This window comes from Doryrhamphus excisus, linkage group LG6 (genome assembly GCF_037039965.1).
Source record: "Doryrhamphus excisus strain RoL-2023G ecotype Guam linkage group LG6, RoL_Dexc_Guam_v1.1, whole genome shotgun sequence".
NCBI lineage: Eukaryota > Metazoa > Chordata > Actinopteri > Syngnathiformes > Syngnathidae > Doryrhamphus > Doryrhamphus excisus.
The window spans coordinates 16,353,727-16,377,232 of record NC_136362.1 but is presented as its reverse complement, the minus strand read 5'-3'; the positions used below and the strand labels follow the sequence as shown (position 1 = coordinate 16,377,232).

At 41.8% G+C, this 23,506-nt stretch overlaps 1 protein-coding gene across 1 annotated transcript in view; it reads right to left on the bottom strand.

The window, feature by feature from the left end:
* Positions 1-23,236, bottom strand: part of LOC131126501 (laminin subunit alpha-3-like) — a 65,369-nt gene extending 42,133 nt beyond the window's left edge. Inside the window, exons 1-9 of the mRNA XM_058069120.2 lie at positions 22,686-23,236; positions 20,862-21,014; positions 6,718-6,835; positions 6,382-6,500; positions 6,135-6,305; positions 4,504-4,604; positions 3,401-3,516; positions 1,599-1,717; positions 515-605 (exon numbers count right to left, since the gene is read on the bottom strand). Of these exons, the coding sequence (XP_057925103.2) occupies positions 515-605; positions 1,599-1,717; positions 3,401-3,516; positions 4,504-4,604; positions 6,135-6,305; positions 6,382-6,500; positions 6,718-6,835; positions 20,862-21,014; positions 22,686-22,985 (1,288 nt within the window). The 5' untranslated portion in view covers positions 22,986-23,236. The remainder of the gene's footprint in view (positions 1-514; positions 606-1,598; positions 1,718-3,400; positions 3,517-4,503; positions 4,605-6,134; positions 6,306-6,381; positions 6,501-6,717; positions 6,836-20,861; positions 21,015-22,685) is intronic.
* Between the last annotated feature and the right edge of the window lie 270 nt (positions 23,237-23,506).

Sequence of the window (23,506 nt, the reverse complement as noted above, 5' to 3'; positions counted from 1 at the left end):
TAAATTTAATTAATGAATCTCCAGTATTAAATGATATAACATACTTTTTAAATAAAAACACAATTTGTTATTATATTCTACAAATATAAATATTTTGGGGGATTTCTAATAATACGTACAGCTATATTAAGTAAAATATCACACAGAGCATAACGGCATCACTTATGGAAAATAACATTAATTGACAGTGGTGCAATTGTCCTGTATTCCTTCATGTTGAATCATGTTTCCTTTATTGTACACTAAGCGGCAGAGAGTGAGAGTTTAGCAACATTGGACACACGTTAATAGTCCTGTCCTATTCTCCTCCACACGCACACCTGCTGTGTATCATCAGCAGAGCCTTGCGCCTATTGTTCTTTTATCCTAGTATGTCCCACCCAGCCCTCACCATCACCACCTGTCATCTCATTTGTTCTGTAGGGTTTCACATTGTGTTTACCAGTGGCTGGAAGTTGTTTTTTTGCTATTGATATGTATGCATCATGCAGACCAAAAAGCAGACCAAACTCACGTATGCATCCAGTGGTAGACTCTGCGGCCACTCCATAAGGTCTGAAGAAGCCTTCAATGCATCTCTCACAATTAACTCCAGCAGTGTTGTGCTAAAAAGAGAAGAATTAACTCAAAATTAACAAAAAAATTACTTTGATTGTCAGAACTAAGCATTATTACTCCTACAATTAAGCATTACAGAAGCAGAAGCGGTGTGCTATAATTAGACAAAGTATGAGATGTGTGTAATCCATTGTGTGCATATTAATATTTGTTAGGGGTACACAATAATTAAGTTAAAATTATGACATCATACAGAAAAATCTGATAGATAACCAATAATTTTTTGAAATGCTCCAATGAGGCGAGATCAGCATCAACATGAGGATGGTATGCAAACTGTAGAGGGTCCAGGAAAGGAGCCACCAGGGGTCTGAGCTGAGCAAGCATGATTCTCTTGAGGACCTTCATGACGTGTGACCTCAGAGCAACTGGTCTGAATTTGTTGAGACCAGATGGGATGGGCTTCTTCTTGGGAACCCGTGGGTCAACGTGGTCCGGAATTGCTGACTTGGCTTGGTTGACTCTTCAGCTGCCTTCCCACTTGGCCATGTGTCAGAGTGACATGGCTAATTTCCTCAGTGGGGGTCACGCAGAACGCCATTCTGTGTGGCTGAAAGGCTGGGATGATGAAGTACTTTTGAAGTACGTTTTCTTGTGGATAGCCCAAGTGAAAACATTTAGGGATGGCTAGGAAGGGACGTTTATAACCATCTTCACCACGTGGAGCAAAATTCCAACTAGCCTCCTGGAAAGACTGGCATTAAGCATGCTCAAACCACTTTTTTTTGAGGTGATTAACAAGAATACCACAGCTAAATCATTTTTTTCAAAATTGTATTATTACTTTAGGGGAGACTTTTAATCAGCTGATGAACGGCCTATTTTCAACTGGTTTTAAAATGTCAAAAAAATTCAGTGCTGAGCATAGCAGGTGGGGTCACTTGAGGTCAGACTGTCCTATACACGACAGTAGACCTCTTTCTAAATTAAACACACACACACACTAGAATCAGTTTAGACTTGACAAGCATGCTTCATACCTGGCAGTTGATGCACACCCCTCCTCCGCTGTACCTGCCGAAGATGTCTAAACTTGCTCTCCTCGCTTCCACCTCTGGATCGTAATAACAGTCAGTGGCGTGGGCTAAACACTGGCAGGCTGAGGAGGAAACCCCCCAACACACACACACACACACACATACACAGTCACTCAATACGTATATAGTAGGTTCGACAACATTCATGTGAACTCTATTGAAACTTCCTAAGGCGGGTTGTAAGACTGGTTATTAAGTATTACGAGAAACTATAAAATCTAAATGTAGCTAAAGAAAAATAGATTATCCTCTTCCTGCCTCGTTAATGATTATGCATACAGACCCTAAAGGTGTTTTAAAAGCCTCTTAACCTTTTCAGTTTACACTTCTTCATTTTTTTTTTTACACTTCAACTTCTCCCCGTTTATAATAGACATTGCATTTAACATCACAACCGCTGATATCCCGTTTCCACCAGACAGTGTTTGTGAAAATGATGCATTAAATTGCATGTTTGGAACATACACCACTAATTCAATATTGAGATGCAATAGTCTTCCTCTCACATTCCTTACATGCATGTTAATTGCAGGTTAATTGGCGACTCCAAATTGTCCATCGGTATGAAGATGAGTGTGAAGGATTGCTGACTCTCCTTATGTTATTTGAATTTACTTTGTATATAGTTATGATGTGTCATATGTTGCCCATTCCACATCCATTGCAGCCTTGTCATCCTGGAAGGGGGATTCCCCCCTTCTGCAGTTCTTTTTTTCCCCAAATGGGGTTTTGAATTTTTCCTTGCACGGTTGGGGGCTTCAGATCAAGATGTCAGTGTCAGGATGTCAGGATGCTAGCTTGTAAAGGTCTTTGAGCCCTCTTTTGTTATTAAGGGCTATATAAATACAAATGACTGACTTGACTTGTTTGCCTATATGTGCCCTGTGATTGGCTGGCGACCAATCTAGAGCGTACCTAACCCCCACGGCCCTTGTGAGGATAAGTGGCATAGAAAATGATGGATGGATGTATTTCTAGAGCTGTAATTTACATAAAAGTACAAATAATTTTCAACAGTATTCTTCATACAGTGAAGCTGATCTTACATCTCGTGCAGAATAAAGTCTTCAGAGAATAACCCATAATTTTACTACACAATTATTTTTTCTCACAATATTCCATCATTATTTAATAGAATGAGTTTAAATAGTAATACAATGTAAATGTATATACATAATGTGGATAATATTACAATATATTTGTATATTATTTTTTGTATTAATATACAGAAAAATATATAGGTCATAATAGGTAAAAAATCCTCCCTATGAGTTTTGTTTTTTCAACTTAGTCCATGATTTTTTTTTCTTTCTTGTAGTACGCCTTTGTAAGGCAACTTGCATAGTAAGTCAATATACATAATTATTCCATTACATTAAACTAAGTCTATGTTGTTTCAGTACATTTCCCCCTGCACTGATCAGATTACACATCATCCTCGTTTCGTTGCAGTTTTTTCCTGGCAGCTCAAAGGTCACATTTCAAGAGGCGAGCGTCTTGTCAACAGCCCAGGCAATTAAGTTCCATTTTCCACAGGCTCTGTTTGGCTGACTAGATGGTTTGCTGATAAACTAGCAAGATGGTGCAGGAGGCCTTGGAGGATAGTAGCGTGCTCTCTTCCTCATGCTTGCCATATGAGGAATGTCTGCCTAACGCTCTTACTGAGTGATACCATATCAGGGCATTAATAACAACAGCAGCAAGTGGACACTTCAGTTCTTTCTAAGTGCATTGTGTGTACTTACGCTGACACTCATTAGGGTTGTCAACTGTCGCAGCGTGCCACCGCTTCTGGTTGAAGCCTGGACAGCAGCGGTCACATGACTCTCCGCAGGTGTTGTGTTGGCACTCACACTGGAGCCTGAAGACAGCACAGTAATAGTTACGGCATTCATCAGTACATTAAGTACACCTGCACAAACTAATGAAATTTAATACACAAGCTGTATTAAAAATGATGCATTTATAAGTTAATAATGCACATTTTTCATTGACACAGTCAGGCATGTAATTCATATATTTTGATAGTATCTTTATTATTGGGGAGCTGGCGGTGATGTAGACCTTTTTAAGAATTTCGAACATGCTAGTCTTGAAATGCAGCTACTGTCAATTTGTGGAGTTAATAAAAAAAAAAGCCACAGCCAGTGCTAATTAGAGACCCTGGCGGTTATTTGCCTTTGTAGACCATGCACCCAATGACATTGGGAGGCTTGGCAGTTCATTGAATTTGAAAGCTCATAATATTATGACCACGTGGTGCTTTATTAACAAGTGTATCACACAACACAGCAATGTTGTAACACCGGTATGAAGTAAACGGCTTAGCCAGTATTAATACCACTGATGAGTTCATTGTAAACAGTGTGGAGAGTGTCACATGCATGAGCTCAAATCCACAGCTGAGTAACACAAACAGAATTTTAAAGTTTCACTTTTTACACCACTGTATCTGTACAACTTGCAAACATGCCTCAGTTTGTCCTTGGAATAGCACTTCATCAAAACAAAAACTACAGTATATGTATGAATGAATTCTGCTCAGGACATAGAGGTCTACTGTGGTTCAGCAAAGTAGCACATCTTTCCATTACACCATTTGTTTACAATGTCACAGTTGGTTATCACCGTCCTGTGCTTTTCACCATTGTAATGTCCACTGACAAACATATGAGGTCACCCATCGAAAGCAGGTAGGCTGAATGTTTCCATTGTGCAAAGCTTCTGTTAATGTATAAATGACGGAGCATACACACGAAACAGATGATCAAACAGGATTTGTCCGTTAACGTTTGACAAACGCAGGTTAAGTTGTGAAAAATATGTTCAGTCTAGAATGATGACTTACTTGTTTGGGTTTTCGGGGTCGAGACCGGCACCGCATACCTGAGCATGGCCATGACACACGCAGCGCCCGCCAATACTGATGTCTTTGATACTGTAGTAGTACTAAAAATAAGCACACAAAGACAACAAATCAAAACCAAAGCCTGGCAGCAGGAGCTAATTTCACATGTTAAGTGTCAAGATGAGTTTTATGATGGGGTGACTCACTGCTGTATAAAAACTGATAACATCGTGTACAGCTGTCAACACAGACTCCTTTCAACATGGCAGAATACAGAAAGGTAACTGAGATGATTCATGCAGGTACATTTGAGTTGAAAAAAGCTACTTTTCATGACATAGTATCATAATATAGGTACTGGCACACACTGGCCAGTAACTATATGGCTACAATGTTATGCAGGTCTACCCAATATAGCGGCCAAAAAGTATACCGGAAACACTTAAATTAAACACAGGGTGTTTATATAAAGACATTATAGATATCACCTTATTTTTTAAGGTAATAATGATTTGGAGTGCATGAGAAAGTGAAAAGGAAAATGTAACTTTCTTCGACCACATGGTCATATCGAGATATTAAGTAAAGTACATTGCACAACAGCAACAGAAACAATGTTGTAATCAACACTCCCTCTAAGCTGTGTGTGTGCAATCACACACTGATCTTGTGTTCTCAGCGTACAGTAAGTTCTTGCAGTGCAACAAAATAAAATCCCACCTGAACTGTAAATAAAATAAACACATAATTTATTCTGTACCATTTTTTACAGGGCTTTATGGTCGAAAAAGGTAAGTCCCATTTTGTGCATTGTTAGCTGCCTCTCGCTAGCTGAACGCACAAAAAAGGGAAAGAATTGCGGATCTTCTTCTTTCTCTTTGGGCTTTTCCCTTCAGAGGTCGCCACAGGAAATCAATCTCCTCCATCCAACCCTGTCTTCTGTCCTGTCTCTCTCACACCAACTCCCCTCATGTCCTCCTTCAGTACATCCATAAACCTCCTCTTTGGTCTTCCTCTACACCTCCTACCTGGCAGCATCCTTCTACCATTATATTCACTATCTCTCCTCTGGACATGTCCCAACCATCTCAGTCTGGCCTCTCTGACTTTATCTCCAAGGCCTCTAACATGTAATGTCCCTCTGATGTACTCCTTCCTGATCCGATGCATCCTGGTTACTCCCAATGAGAACCTCAGCATCCTCATCTCTGCTACCTCCAGTTTCATTTACCCCATTGAGGCTACGAATGATGGGTAAAATTCCCAAAAAAGGGCAGTTTTCCTTTAAAGCCACAGACTATAATATTGTGGGACTCCCGATTTAAAATAGTTGACAAATACTGTAATATGGGACTTTTAACGATGAACAAATTGTATTGCAAAGACGTCTCCCGGTGTAGGAATGTGTGCCTTTTCCTGCAGCTGTGGCTTGAGAGACTTTTCCATACTTGTGCTGACTATCACTACGGGACAGACTGAAGAGGATAAATGCATGACAGAGGAGCGTTTGTGTGTGTGTCAGCGAAAAGGAAGCTGGTGCAGAGCTGTGAATATGCCCGAGTGCAAGATGCTGCCAACATGACACCACAGTGTGAAGAACTCCAGTTTTGGCTTCTTTTTTTTGGCCTCACCCTGCGTGTGACGGTGGGGTCTCTCTGGGCTTTGCTGATCAAGTGACCCAGCAAAGTGTTAGTGCGGAGGAAGCGCAGGCGCACGTTGGTGGCCTTGGTGAAGTCCTGCAGCACAAACGAGCGGGTGAAGTCTTTGGATCCTGGGCGTCCGTTAATCAAGGAAACCACAACCTGGACATCACAACATGGCATTTATATTTTATCACTGTGGAGTTGTGCTTGCTGACGTGTAATGATTTTACAGTACCTCTCCATTCTCCAGCGGGACGATTCGAGAATATTCTGTGGTGCAGAGCTGATCGTCATCGTTTACAAGTCGAGTGTTGGGCTCCTTCCCAAATCTTTCAATGCACTCGTGCTTTGAGTCTGCACACAAACAAATGCACGCAAGAAAGAGTTGCAGAAATATTCCAAGTGATAAATAAACCTAGCACTGGTACAATTGGTAAGGAGCTAAGGATTAACATGTAAGAGTGGCGCATCTTGCATTTTCGGTTATTTGATGCTGACCTGATAAATTAAGCACACGTTTTGTTTAAAAGATACAACCAAAGCGGTTCCATTTTCAGAGGTGGGAACTTACGTGCAAAATACTGCCAGGGGATGAAGGTCCTCCCGTTGTCAACAGAGCGCTCCAGCACCCACAGGTCGGGCCGTGGTGAATTAGCAAACTTTAGGATGATGTAGGCAACATGGAAGAGCTTAAAAAAACAGAAGAAAATAATGGTTGTTATATACTGTATTTACTGTATTGGTTACCACATAAATGGTGACATCACTGTTGATTTATGCCCTGACTTCCTGACTTTACTTGCAGTTTTTACAAGTCACCACAAGAACAATGGTCAAAGCATGTCTTTACTGAGTCAATAAAAGCAGCAGGTTATTGGAAAAAGACCTAATCCTAAACCCACATGATCTGCTCTCTGATGCCTCTATCTGCACCTCTCATCACAAACAAATGGCGGAACATTATGTCTGGGATTGTTTCTGGCAAAGCAAAGATTTCAAAATGCACATTATGTCTGCGGACAAAAAAGAATGTGTAATTGATGCTCTTCAGTGCTCTCTTTGGTAGAATCAGGCATAGACTGCATGAATGCTGCATGTGAAGGACAATGCTGGAGGAATTACAGCAGGGGTCTCAAACACGCGGCAGTACACAAGTTTGAGGCCCCCGCCTTGATATGAAAGTTTAATGTTAGTGCGGCCCGCGCAAGTTTGATATGGATGCTGTATGGTATCATGTACCCAGAAAAAATTATTACGTTTGATTAATGTTCATGTTAAAGGTTAAATAACTGTTAATAGTTATCCTGCCTATCCGTGTGGAAGTGGTAAGTTTTTGGCTATTTCAGTTTAAAGGAAATAACTTGAAGGCTACCGTTTAGGTAGCTAGCTCTCTAGTTTGCGAGTTAGCATGTGTCTCAAGACCCTGCAGTTGCGCAATATGTTGTAAATAAAAAGAGTATAAATGTGACTATAGTCGTGTTTTGTCATGTCTACAGGGCTCTAATAATGCTTTGTTCATTTTAATCTGAAAAAAATAATTTGTCTACCCACCAACTATATGTGGTTTCTTAAGTTTTTATTATTTGCCATTTTATTATTATTATTATATTTATTTATTTATTACTAATTGATTGATTTTCTTTATTCTTGATTTGTTTATTTATTTTTCATCTTATTTTGTGTAGAAAAATAAATGGTAAGAAATTTGAGAACAGTGGAATGTTTTATCAGAGCTTTTCTTGTAGAAAATTGGAACCAAAGCAAAGTTTTTTTATTTTTTTTTTTAATAAATGCGTTTTTTTTTTTGTTTTTTTTTGGAAAACCTGATGCGGCCCAGTCTCACCCAGACCCGAGCTCCAGTGGCCCCCAAGTAAACTGAGTTTGAGACCCCTGACTTACAGTATTATTTAACATCACTATTAGCTAGTACTTCTTAAATTACTCTGGAATGAGGTGATTGACAAAACACGACCAGGAATATAATACGCTGCTTTAATAACAGACATGTCTATAGAACATCTCTTTGAGGCATAGAGGACATGCCCACACTCGTCTAGCATCCATTGGTGCTTTGATGAAAGACCACATCAGGCAAGTTTTTGTCTTTCTTTCAAAAGCATATGGAGAAAAGTAGTAGGGTGCCTAGTCATGACACTTCCAGGGAGGCAAAAAAAAACTTGGAAAGGAATATACAGTGGAACCACGGTTAGTGTTGAAATTAAATTTCTTTGGTTAGTGCCTGTTTCTGATAGAGTTGGACCTTCTGGAACGAATGAATGACACTAACCACGGTTCCACTATATAACAAACATTCAAATCCAAAATAGCATTGCCAACTCTCCCAATAAAAGAGGCTGCTTAGAGAGTATCAACAGCAACGTTTTGAGAGGTGTGCGCACAATTATGTTGGTGACCCCGAGGTCAAGTGGCTTGATGAGCTGTGAGAAAGTTCAAAGGTGGAAGGAGGAACAAACAACGAAATCATTTTGTTTCACATGAAGCGGAACCTTTTTCGGGAGGTCCTTTAATCAGCGTTGATGGTGTCTCCTAACTAATCAGAGAAAACCCCCGCCCACGTGCAACAGGATGGGCAAACAGGAGAGCTAAAAATAGAAACAAAGCTTTGCAGGGGAGCAGCCCTGCCCCACCATCATTAATAAAAGACTACCAGGAAGTTTAAGAGGCCACAGCTAGGGAGGAGGGGGTTCAGAGAGAGACGTGCAGGCTGGCATGAGGAGCCATTTCAAATTCCGGACATAGCGCCACATTCTCGTCTCCCACCTCATGCCCCGAGAAGCAGAAAGCGTGCCGGCCCTGCCACGTTCAGGATCCTGTTGCTGACTCCATAACTCATCCAGTGGTGACAATCTTCTCTGCCACAACAGATTAAGATGTTAACCACAAGCCAGCGTCTCAACATTTTCCTAATAAAGAGGACCTTTTATGCTGATTTTTGTCCCTTTGTACTGAGTTGTGGACTCCTATAGAGCAGCTACACATGATAACCCGCATAGAAAGCTTTCTAGATCTTCCAGAATCTGCATCTATTGCAGCGGTATTTCCTTGGATTCCCAAAACGGTCTTTTTCAAATTTATTGCACCCATGGCCCGCCTCCAGACACGCCCATTCTGCTGTGATTGGAGCTTGTATAGATTGCACAAAGGCACACCCATATCAGGAAGTCACCGGCTGGATAGAAGTCATCCCAAACTTCTTTCAGGGCTCACTTCCAAAAGTTTCCTGAAACTTTGGCATTGTTTAAAACAATAACACAACATTCTAACAACATTTATAGACCAGAAAAGTGGAAAAAGCATAATAGGTCGCCTTTAAAGAGCGGGGGTTCTGTTTAGGTTCTGCATTATTCAAACACTGCCCACAACTTGTGCGTCCAAGCTCACATAAAAGCTCTTAAATTGCCTGAATGTTTGTGATGTTGTTGATGCTGGTGACATTGAGAGGAATCTTTCAGGATAAGAACGACCCTGATGGGACTTTGCCCGCTTTCATTTCTGTCTCTCAAACGCAGCACAGCCAGTCTAAACACACACTGAAAATAAACCCAGAGTCCTACATTGTTGTTTGGAGGTGGTCTGATACACTTACAGTGTATACGGACAAAGGTATTCAGGCCACCGAATTAAGTCGTTTCTTATCAGGCTATATGGACAATCCAAGGGGTGTCTCAATTTTTTACATATGTGACACCCTCTATGGCAGGGGTGGGCAAACTACGGCCCGGGGGCCACATCCGGCCCGCTAAGTGTTTGAATACGGCCCGCCCGTTCTTTCCAAAGTATTATCAATTTCGTTATTTGTCTGTGGTCTGTTGAAAAAAGGGACACAAGCACATAATAATAATAATGATAATAATAATGGCTGCACGGCGGTCTAGTGGTTAATGCGCAGACCTCACAGCTAGGAGACCGAGGTTCAATTCCACCCTCGGCCATCTCTGTGTGGCGTTTGCATGTTCTCCGCGTGCATGCGTGGGTTTTCTCCGGGTTTCCTCCCACATTCCAAAAACATGCTAGGTTAATTAGCGACTCCAAATTGTCCATAGGTATGAATGTGAGTGTGAATGGTTGTTTGTCTATATGTGCCCTGTGATTGGCTGGCCACCAGTCCAGGGTGTACCCCGCCTCTCGCCCAAAGACAGCTGGGATAGGCTCCAACACCTCTGCAAGGAAAAGCGGTAGAAAATGAATGAATAATAATTAATAAATGTATTTATAAATTTATAAATAAATGTATTTAATTTATTTAAATTTATATATATAGTCTGGCCCCCCCATCAATTTTTTTTTAAATCAATGCGGCCCGCGAGTCAAAAACTTTGCCCACCCCTGCTCTATGGTTTGTGTTCAGAATTTCTTGGGAAGGCATGACGAATAGTCCATAGGTTGATAAGTCCTATCCGTGCCACCGCAGAGACCATGTGCCTGATGGCATCCATACTTTTCTACCATCCATCCATCCATTTTCGATGCCACTTCATGCTCACTATGGTTGCATGGGTATGCTGGAGCCTATCCCGGCAGACTTTGGGAAGCAAATCTAGACTGGTCACCAGCCAATCACAGGGCACATATAGACAACCAACTATTCACACTCACATTCATACATTACAATACAATTTAGGTCACTGTTTTTGTACAAATCTTACAAATCTCAAATTTCATGGAGATGTGGTTAAACAGCCTAAAGTTATAGTGGTGTTTTGTAGAGCAAATTTAGTAGTGTCACAAATTAATAGTAAACCGATTCATGGGATCCAAGTTTAAGGTTTTATAACAATTTTTAAGACAAATAATAGCACAGGCAACCTAGGATGGGTGCAAGTGTTGCCCAATTTTCACCCTTTAGGGAGTAAGTACTGTTTCTTTGCCCGATACAGCACAGTCCAATAAATCACTGTAAGGCAACATTTTCTCTTCCCGGCAATGTGTAAATGCTTATGACAAACACTGACGCGCTGTCACAACAATCTCAAGTGGTTGCCCCCCTGACATGTCAGGGTGTGTTATCATTTGGGAATAACCCAGCAACGACGGTGTGCTGTGATAAATGTGCACCCTAAGGTGTGAAGTGCTGTGGGTCAGCTGCCTGCCAGCAGGATTTTTTGACCTCCATATTAACACTTTACAGCATGTCAGGTCATTTAGAATGAAGCATGACACACTGGATATTATAGCGCTTATAAAAAGTGTTGCAAGGCAGTGTTGACATGCCTATGCAGGGACTGTTCAACAAATTAAGGGGTTGCAATTAATCAAAAATACTTTTCAAAATAAAAATAGAAATTCATATCATAGCATTGAGCAATACTAGGGGATGACATCAATGCAAACTGATAGGCCGCTTCCAAGATGTCATGCATAATCTGACCGCTAAATCCTGTCCATACGCATATTACGTATTACCATACTGACCCGAATATACTCTAATATACTCTCAACTCTGAAAATAAAACAACCCCTAAACTATTTTTAAAGACAAAATAAGACTAAATAAATCATTTTTATATAGTTTTAATATGAGTTGGCAAACTACAATAAAAAAGGATATCACATTTCTTAGCTGCTTGCTCTGAATCGCTTAGAAAGAAGTTCAGACACAGGACAAAACAGCCAAGACTTAGCAATAAAAATTGTTTCGGTGACCAGTATTGGCTGTACCCCGCTTCAAAGTAAGCTGGGATAGGCTCCAGCACATCCCTGTGACTCTAGTGAGAATAAGCGGTATAGAAAATGGATGGATGCCTGTGGTTGGCTGGCGACCAGTCCAGGGTGTACCCCGCCTCTCGCCCAAAGTCAGCTGGGATGAGTCAGCTCCAGCATGCCCTCCCCCCAATCCTAGTGAGGATAAGCGGCATAGTATGCACAAAATAAACCACCCATTTCTATGAACTTTGCTGGAGGGGTGGCACATGTAAGAACTAATTACATTTTGAAAAGGATACAAGAACATATACAATATTTGTTTTCTTCACCATAACAGTCCACCCTGTAGTCAGTCCCAGTGGGGGCAGCGACCAACCACATCCAACAGATGGAGCTTGACAACCTTGCACTATGTGATTTTTATAGTCATAGACGAACTTTCATGGTTGTTAAACACGTCAGAATTATAGGAAATAAAAAGGGAGAGGACAACTGAGAAACGCTAGTGAAATACCAAAGAAATAAATTAATTGAGGACTATAATATGGGCTAATGCATCACAAGGTATCATAACAAGTCTTGGATACCATGCAAATAGGTTGCACTGTGTTGCTGTCAGATGTAAACATTCATTCATTCATTCATTTTCTACCGCTTTTTCCTCACAAGGGTCGCGGGGGTGCTGGAGCCTATCCCAGCTGTCTTGGGGCGAGAGGCGGGGTACACCCTGGACTGGTCGCCAGCCAATCACAGGGCACATATAGACAAACAACCATTCACACTCCCATTCATACCTATAGACAATTTGGAGTCACCAATTAACCTAGCATGTTTTTGGAATGTGGGAGGAAACCGGAGAAAACCCACGCATGCACGGGGAGAACATGCAAATTCCACACAGAGATGGCCGAGGGTGGAATTGAACCGTAGTCTCCTAGCTGTGAGGTCTGCGTGCTAACCACTCGACCGCTGTGCCGCCCCAGATGTAAACAGAGTAACAAAATTCAGGTGCGGACCAAATCAACAGCTTCAATTTAATCTCAAAATGAGCTTGGCACACTTTGGTTGTGATCTACCCTCTGGTGGCATATGAACCGAGGTTCGAGCCTAAACAGCACAATGGTGTACAGATGGTGTAATTATTAATATCAACAAGGGCCCATTTTGCTCTATGCTGTGTTTTCTTGCACTGTAGTACTCATTGTGTATGCATGTGTTTAGTCTGGGAAAATACCTTTAAGCTATGCAACTAATGTAGCTGCAGCCCAGAAGTCAAAGTTCAAGCAAAGGCCACTGCAGAGGCGAGAAGTCTGCTGTGATACATGTATGAGCCATCTGAGAGTCTGATGGAATGCCATTCAAACACGAGGCATCACCTTCTGTCACACAGGATCGGTGGCTTGCAGAAACAATGCATACAGTAAGTGCAACTGTTTGCCTGTGTGCAACAGGTGGACGGCGGAGGGTGCGAAGGGGGAGTCGACTAGTCTGGTGTATTTTTCTCCATGACTCCATGGTGGAATTAGGCAGTTGGCAGTCATAAGCGTGACAAAACAAACAGTAGATACACATCTCTCTTTGATAGTCATCTTGGTGCACAAGTTTGACTGAAACCGCAATGAAAATATGCTTTTATGCATTAAATATATTCTGCTGTTTAATGCATTTTAAATTATATCTTCAAGTCATATTATATATCTAGATTACGAAACATTATGATGAGAAATCAATAAATGCATTTACTGTACTGTTTGAAGTCCCGGTAACAGAAGCAAAGACTCCACATGAGCCCACACATTTTCCCGCACAAAGCAGCAGATTTATTAGAAACTACAGGTCAGCAGTCACCTGTCGTGACGCTTTTTTTCCCAGGCCTGGCCACTCCTGTTAGCAAGCACGGGATGGTTGTTGTAGTAAATACAATATCTGCTGGGCTGGGCTGGCCTGGCGCCCCAGGAAGCCAGGCTAAAGACGACCACTTACATCACCAGAGCCATAGGGAGGCACCCCGTTTAATGTCCAATCTTGTCTCTGGGGTCGGACTGAGCCAGCTGCACTGTATTAACACAGCCCGCTATGGTTGGAGAGAAACAGCATTGATTGGTGATGTTATTTTTCAAAAAAAATAAGTCAAGTTTGTGCTTCAAATAAAGACTTTTGTGTCCAATAAATGACTCGAACGAAGAGAACTGAAGCACACTCATAAGTAACTTTTAACTTCCTCTACCACTTACCCATTATAATCGTTACAATAGCATTCTGCCTGTTTGTGCAGAGTGCAATGCTTGACAATGCTTTCTGTCAGTCACTCAATTGAAACACGGGCAACCATCCGCCTCCACAGACAAAAGAGAGGAAGTCGACAAATCAGTCATATTCTTGCCAAGAAGCAGGACAAAAGCATAGAAGTATGTTCCTCTGTTTGTTTTAAACTGGTTTTCATTGCCCCACTGCGTGTGTTCAAATAATTGACTTGTTATGGTAGTAAAATACGGCTAGGGTCCATTGAATTGGTTCAATCGAATTAGAAAAAACAAAATGGCAGGTGAGGCAGACCCTAACTTGCCATGATGAAAAATAAATTTTTAAAAACTAATACAGTAATAACATCAATAACATATACGTATGTATTTTCTGTGTCATTCCAATCATTTTTTAAATTTTCTTAAGTAAAAAACGATGAATTTGCAAATTTCCTGATCAAACCTAAGATGGGGCGGCATGGCGATCGAGTGGTTAGCGCGCAGGCCACACAGCTCGGAGACCAGGGTTCAATTCCACCCTCGGCCATCTCGGCATGTTCTCCCCGTGCATGCGTGGGTTTTCTCCGGGTACTCCGGTTTCCTCCCACATTCCAAAAACATGCTAGGTTAATTGCCGACTCCAAATTGTCCATAGGTATGAATGTGAGTGTGAATGGTTGTTTGTCTATATATGCCCTGTGATTGGCTGTTGGCTGTACCCTGCCTCTCGCCCAAAGACAGCTGGGATAGGCTCCAGCACCCCCCGCGACCCTTGTGAGGAAAAAGCAGTAGAAAATGAATGAATGAATGAAACCTTAGATGAGGCCACTGTGGGTGTAGCTTTGCCTCTTGCACAAGCGTCACCTACTGTCTGAGTGCACACTAAGTTGACTCATTGTGCCTGCCAGTTCTGTTTGTCAGCAAGTCTCCAATAACATAATGTTGCAGAAACATTTGACACACCATGACCGTGTGACATCATTATTCTTGCTAATCAGTCATCACGCAATAAAATACACAGAAATGTCATGTGGTAGGCCCTTGCAATACTGATACATCCTTTTTTTCTACTTTATTGAAATACACAAGGCTGCATGAATGACGGCCGAGTGGTTAGCGCGCAGGCCACACAGCTAGGAGACCCAAGTTCAATTCAACCCTCGAGCATCTCTGTGTGGAGTTTGCATGTTCTCCCCGTGCATGCGCGGGTTTTCCACAGGTACTCCGGCTTCTCCCACATTCCAAAAACATGCTAGGTTAATTGGTGACTCCAAATTGTCCATAGGTATGAATGTGAGTGTGAATGGTTGTTTGTCTATATGTGCCCTGTGATTGGCTGGCCACCAGTCCAGGTTGTATCCCGCCTATCCTCAAAAGGGTTGCGGGCATGCTGGAGCCTATCCCAGCTGTCTTCGGGCGAGAGCCGGGGTACACCCTGGACTGATCTCCAGCCAATCACAGGGCACATATAGACAAACAACCATTCACATTACACTCACATTCATCATCTAGGAAGTAATTAAAAAAGTGAAAATTCCATCATTGTTTCTTAAATAATTACTTCAATTACTATCAATAAAATATTTTTTGGTTTTATTGAATTTTTTTGTGTCACCCTTTATAATACAGTGGCGACTATGATTAGAGCCATATGCAGTTGTGTCCAACCATATACAGCAGCTTTTTTCCAACAAATTAATGTATATAGATATCTAATTTATTATTTATTTATTTTATTTATTTATTTGTGCTGTTTTTGGAGTCATTTACTTAGCGCATGTCATGTTATCTTGGCAACTCTCATCCCTGTGTAGGGCAGCAAGCTGATGTGAGTGAATTGTTCCCTATGAACTTTGCCTATCTCATATGTGCAAATGTGGTGGAACAAAAAAATAAAAACACTCTGACTAATTCTGTTAATCCACTTTGTTGCAACTGCACATGCAAGCTGGAAAATATTTTATTTTACTTGTAATATTTTATAATGAATCATCAATATGTTGTTGAAAAAAGCACATCATAGCATGGACATTAGTTTACCAAAGAAAATAAAGACAAAGTGCTGATGCTCAACATCAAATGGCAGGATTATAGCTTGTAAAGCTTCCAATTAATATGTCCCCAACATCATGCATCATTGATTGTCTTTTCAGGGATGCCAAGTTCAACTTATGTGTTGACTTTTCGGGTTAAACGCTCTCTCACCACCAAATATATCACATCAGTATTTCAGAGAAAAGAAGAAAGGGTCTGGTCATTTTTTAGCAACGCTTTAGTGAGGGAAAAAAAGGAGGGCCTTGAGAGTGCAGAAAGGATGTCACACAATACCGCCTGGAAGGACACAAAAGGGGGCGACGGCAGCAAATACGACATTCACAGCAACTTTGGTGGGAAGTGGACCCCCTGATTGAAGGGATTAGGTTGCGAGGGAATGCTCCAAAAATTGCATTCTTGAAAGCAGATCACTCAGCTGAGCCAAAGCCATTGCCTGTACCTGAACCTGATCGACCTCCCCTTTCAAACAATGGAAAAACAAGCACAATCAACATTGTCGCCTGCTGAGCACCATTTTTTTTAATGAAAAAAAAGATGTTCTGCCATCCAATTAAAGCAACAAAACCGTCACATGAAGCATTCAAGTAAGCGCACATTTTTGACACACAAGAAAATGTCAACATTACTAAAACTTTATTCATTCATTCATTTCGACCGCTTTTCCTCACGAGGGTCGCGGGGGTGCTGGAGCCTATCCCAGCTGTCTTCGGGCGAGAGGCGGGGTACACCCTGGACTGGTGGCCAGCCAATCACAGGGCACATATAGACAAACAACCATTCACACTCACATTCATACCTATGGACAATTTGGAGTCACCAATTAACCTAGCATGTTTTTGGAATGTGGGAGGAAACCGGAGTACCCGGAGAAAACCCACGCATGCACAGGGAGAACATGCAAACTCCACACAAAGATGGCCAAGAGTGGAATTGAACCCTGGTCTCCTAGCTGTGAGGTTTGCACGCTAACCACTAGACCACCGTGCCGCCCCTAAAACTTTATATTCACTTCAATTTTGCATAATAGTGAACCTTTAACAGGATCACTATTAAGTGTGGCAATAATTAGTAAGCCTCCACTTTCAGATAAACTGTGAGTCATTTACAAGTGCTTATTAATAATTGACAGTGGCAAAGTAACCTATTTACAAACCCTTGGAAAGGGAATCCTTAGGGTGATGTGGCACTAAAACGACTAATGTCCGACAGTCCCTCGGACAGAAGCAGCTCATCAGATGGTCTACAGACAGCAATAAGCCTGCTATGTTTGCCTCACATGCTCAGATCACTCAGGCAGATAAGCACATCCTCTTAAAATACATTCCCCAGAAAAAATGAGTGATACATGGTATCAGTGGAGAACAATGGCTTGACTGCTGCATGGGAATTGTTTTGTGATAGCTAAGTGTTCCCGAAAAAGAAGTCAGTATTTTGGGGCAGACATACAGTGTGTGCATAAGTTTAGGACGGGGCGGCTCATTTACGGTACTTGTGCTTTTCATGTGAGTGGATGGGCAATCACATCATCATTACAGAACAGACTCAGGCTCTTTCAATACTAGTGCAGTCACTAAGACTCCAATATATACCACTGACTGCCTCATAGAAGGCCCTTGGCCCTGTATTATTGTCTGTTAGTCATCATACGAGGTCTTTAGTGATGTATTTTTTGCCACTTATTCCAAAATCATAGGACTCACAATCCAAGCATTAAGTCTGCAGTGACTTAATGCACATATCACGTATTATCAAGGTACTATTAAGAATGGTTTATTTGTTTTTATACGTTTGTGACAATTAAGAATGCTAAAAAGTGAGGCAGTGGGGCTAATCTTATAGTGATGGGAATTTCGGCTCTTTTAAAGGAACCGTATCTTAGCTTCCTAAAATAAAGACAGCTCCAATTTTTTGTTGCTTAAATTGATTTCTTGTCAAAATACAAGTGAAAAGAATTCTTCATTCTCTCTCGGCTTTTCCCTTCAGGAGTCGCCACAACAAATCAATCGCCTCCTTCCGACCCTGTCTTCCGCATCCGTCTCTCTCACACCAACTCACACCCTCATGTCCTCCTTCACTACATCCATAAACCTCCTCTTTGGTCTTCCTCTACGCCTCCTACCTGGCAGCTCTAAACGCAGCATCCTTCTACCAATATATTCACTATTTCTCCTCTGGACATGTCCCAACCATCTCAGTCTGGCCTCTCTGACTTTATCTCCAAGGCCTCTAACATGTAATGTCCCTCTGATGTACTCCTTCCTGATCCTATCCATCCTGGTCACTCCCAATGTGAACCTCAGCATCCGAATCTCTGCTACCTCTGGTTCTGCTTCCTGTCTTTTCCTCAGTGGCACTGTCTCTAGACCAAACAACATCGCTGGTCTCAGACAGAGACAAGCAACAAAAAATAATATGACGGCTTATTCACTCCCAAGAATCGACTTTAAGAGCCATCACTATAAGCTTTAACATGATGGAATTTGTCTTTTAACAATGAGTCGACAGTGGCGGAGCGACGTGACCATTGGTCACTGCCCCGGCCACCCCAGCAGTGACGGCGCTAGATAGGAAAATTTCAGGTATCATCTACATATTATTGTCTCAGCTTGCCCACCCCAATGAAAATGTTCTGGCTTTAACACTGACGGTGGTTAACTTATTTGTACACTTGTATAAATGTTAAGCACCAGCAAATGTTGGTTTTACAGTTACAGTACAGATTTATGATAGCAAAAATGGTTGACCACTATCCATGAAGTACATTGCAGATATCACTGTGTGGGAGTTCAAAGTTTGGACATTTTCTTTGGGTTTTCTCCCCCCCTTTGCTTCCTTTCCAACTGGTTCCCGTATAGAATCATATAAATAAAAGAACATCTGACTAAACACCAATAGTTGGAAGTATTTTTTTCTATACACTTGGCAGACCATCACATTTTTATTCAGAGGCTGAGCGGAAACGGCTTTCAAGAAAAAGTCGAAACAAATTCTGTCTTTGAACCTCAGCATATGCATCAACAGTGCCATTATCTAATTGATCTCGAGGCAGCTGTATAGAAAAAGCCACCTGCGCTGATCTTGAAAGAAACCACAGAACTTATCCAGCTGCTTCCAGGCTGCCCATATATTCCGCCAATAATACATTTTTTTAATAATATATCTATAGAGCAACCAGGGATTTCCTGAAAAGTCAAACAGTGGTGCAGCATCCCTCTGCAAACGCCTTCCTGCTCCTTTATGTCTGTCAGGCTTCTTCAGAAGTATTTTTTTGAGTATGTTTACTTTTTTACTTGACTTTGACTTTGTTACATGTTTGATAACGCAAAAACATTTAACTTAAGGTTTTACAAGACCAAGCAAATTCATTCACTTTATATTATTTGCTCTGTGTTGTTTTGAAATGGGGCTGCACGGCGGTCTAGTGGTTAGCGCACAGACCTCACAGCTAGGAGACCAGGGTTCAATTCCACCCTCGGCCATCTCTGTGTGGAGTTTGCATGTTCTCCCCGTGCATGCGTGGGTTTTCTCCGGGTACTCCGGTTTCCTCCCACATTCCAAAAACATGCTAGGTTAATTGGCGACTCCAAATTGTCCATAGGTATGAATGTGAGTGTGAATGGTTGTTTGTCTTATGGTTGTGTTCTGTGATTGGCTGGCGACCAATCCAGGGTGTACCCCGCCTCTCGCCCAAAGGCAGCTGGGATAGGCTCCAGCACCCCCGCGACCCTCGTGAGGAAAAGCGGTAGAAAATGAATGAATGAATGTTTTGAAATGAGAACAACTTGGAAGTTGTCACATTACAAAATGTGTCCGACTGATGGTAAACTAAGTTTGAATGAATAATCTTTAGGGGGGCTGTAACACTGGTGGACAAAAACAGGACCACCTCATTTGCTGTGTTAGCTCCAACATTTAACTGATTTTCACCTCTTAATTTATCAAGAGCACATTTTCTGTTTCATTTTTACCACAATTACTAAAAAAAAATAAATGACACTTCACAAAAACTAGAATCTCTATACCTCTGTGTTTTCAGTAGAATAGAGAAGAAATTGAATGTGAGCATTTTTACAACAATGCTGGTAGTAAGTGATGTTGTTAAAAAGTAAAATGTGTGTAACAGGTGTGTGAGGTAGTGGTGCTAGTGAGGCGTGACAGTGTAGTCGCAAGTGAAACATCTCGCCATGTCCTTCATAGTGAGCTGTAATGCAATGTAACGCTCCCAAATACACCAAGCATTACCACATAATAAAACCAGTCGTCCACCCCAAAGGCTCTGCACACGTCCAGCCACATGTATGTGGATTATATTTAGCTATGCGGGGGTCTTCGCTCAGTTTAGGGTGTCCAAAAGCATGAAAATAGAAAAGCCTGCAACACACTTTGTGGCACCGTCCGTCAAAGAGAAAAACAACAGTCAGGCCTCTGTGTGAATTCCTCACAGTTGATAATTGGGCATGAGGTGCAAAATTTAACGGGCCGCGAGCCAAAATCCTGCCACGGGTCAAGATGGAAGCATATTTGCCAGCCACGGGGTGTGAATCTGATTCCTGGCATGCATCCCGCTCCGTATTATTCACATGACGAACCACTGCATGGGCTGACAACGCTCTAAGTCAAAACAAGCACTCAACACCTTTGGCCTACGTGTCAGTGAAAACTCTCTGGGTCAAATGAAGCAAAACTTTTCAACACAAAGCAGCAGTTATTATGACTATGATGCAAATACATCAATAAGATGTGCTCAACTTACTTGCCCCAGGTCCAGGGTGACGCTGACCTCATTGTAGCCTAACCCCTTGGACAGTGGAGGACTCTGCCACCAGCGCTCTGTCCCATCAATGGCGTTGGTCACCGGGTGGGCTTTGCTTGGGTCAGCAGCATTGCAGTAGTCACAAAACTGGCCCTGTGTTTTATAGTAATTTACAAAAGGTAGGTTAGGACATAAAAACAAAACTCAACAATGTCTGTGCATGTGTTTTACTTTTGATTTTGCATTGTATAACATTGTTGTTGTTATCAAAAGGAGCAGCAATCTCTTAGCAATTATTGAAGATAGATTTGACTTGTAAGAGTGGTTACCTTACTTTTACACTTGCATGCTAGGTAATTACGAACTTGTGAACTTGTTACTTGGGTCCCGGAATGGAATATATCTATGTTAAACAAATGGGATTGTGTACAACATATAAAATTGCCTCTTTATAGTTGACGCTTGACCTTTGCATTTTGGAGACATGACTGGAATCATCTTTGGGGTATAATCAGCCCCCATTTAGTTCAGCATTTAACCTAATGGATAGTTGTACCTTGATGGACAGAATTTTAGTTCAATCATTCTGAAAAACTATCCAAAAAGTGTAAATTCAGAGTTGCAAGGATACTGTTACACCCTTGACGCAGCTTTGGAAGATACTTTTAACAACAGTTACAGTATCTCACAAAGGCAAGTATTTCTGAAAGGACAATACCATATAAATTAATATTTGATATACAATACATTTGAGTAGCAACTGTACAGTTTGCAGTTTACTACCCACCGAAAATGACTCAACACAGTCGTTATTGACGTACATGCGGACGACTCCACAAATGTGCAGCAATATTGCATATAGTCAAGCATGGTGGTGGGAGTGTCTTGGTCTGGGCTGCATGAGTGCTGTCTGTACAGAAGAGCTAAGGTTCACTGAGACATTAAAACATGAATCGGGTGCATTGTGAAGCACAGCATGATCCTATCCCTTGGGAAACTGGCGGTTTTTCAACATAAGGAGCTCGACTCCGCCTCCAAGATGACAAGTACCTTGGTGAGGAGGCTGACCTCGATTGAGCACCTGTGGGGTATCCTCAAGCAGAAGGAAGAAGGTTGGTGGAGCAGTGATAGATGTCTAACAACCAGCAGCTCCACCAGTGATGTCATCATGGAGGAGCAACAAACCCGTGCATTTGGTTAATTTCATGCCCAAGAGGATTAAGGCTGTGCTAAATAACAATAGTGTACTCACTTGTGTTGCTAGCTTTTTAGACAACATGCTTGAGTCATTTCCAGTGGCTAGTAAATCTAACCTGCTATACAAGATGTACATTGACTCATCTAAAAGTATAAACGAGTTTAATTTCCATAGAATTGTCCCTTAGAGCTACTGGAACATGGGGGCGGATTCTTTCTGTGAAATATTGTATATGAAATACTGCATCCAGGGGCTAAAGCATCTCACGATCATATCATTACTACACAATGAAACAAAAATATGCATTCAAAACATGAGGTTAGGTCTGAAGAGATTAAGTGTAGTTTGTCCCCAGAGGGGCAGAAATGGACTCCTGCTGTTATTCAAAGTTGGCATTAGGGAGAGAGAAGTGTGTGTTCCATTGTGGGGCTGTATTTCTTCTTAAAGGGATGTAGAGCCCTCCATAGTCTACAATAGCTGAAGGCTATTTCCTTCCCCAACAATAGAGCGAAACTTAAGGATATCTGGCGGTTAAATGCTAATTATATAACGGTAGTTTCCCAAATGAGAACTTTAGCAGGGAATCGCTAGAAACGGTACGGTGTTTGACCCCATCATGTCCTTACCCGTATATTTTGAGTAAGAACTCCAGCGGTGGGTCCTCCAACAAGTTTGCAGTACAAATCAGATCTCGGTGTCCCGAAGTCATCCTTCCCGCAGGTGGCTGTTGCAGAAATGCTCGATCCATGCGCCAGGTTGAAGTAGGGTGGACTCAAACTAAAACCACTGAGCCCACTCGTGGTTTCTTGTCCGTGTGTGGACCTGGAGGGAATAGTGGTGACAAAAACAGCGAGAAGAAGATGAGCCCCGGTCAGCCCTCTATCCATGATCCACATTACAGGTCCCTGAGTGCAGGTCTTGGTCATGTGAAGAAGCCCATGAAGAGACGCGTCCTGGTGGGCTGCGCCATTTACGCGCGATAATCCCTCGGTTGGACACTTTCCCTCAAAGTCCAGACTTCAACTTGACTGAAGGTAAAAGGGGATTGTTACTGAAAAGTGCAAGAGGGTCCTCTCTCACTGACGCTCTCAGGTGTCGACTTGTGACTGGCTGGTTGGAAGCTCGCACAATGGTCTCCAATCAGGATGTGCATACACTTTTATAATAAAGTAGCTTGTTTTTTTGTTTCATTTTTCGTAATAAACACAAAACATGACTGCAAATAAAGCTGGTCGTTTAATTATTTGATATTATTGTGGCATTTAGATCCTGCTTTAGAGGACTTGTAAAGGAGCTCCTCCAACAGCAGTGAAGAAATGAATCATTTGGCGACCTCTAGTGGTAGACCTGTGTATCGCGTGTTTTGTTTTTGAGGGGCGTGACTTAAGTTCAGGTTTAAATGTCACTTTTGAAACAAGAGCTGACTTACTGAGTTGCACTTTTCTTT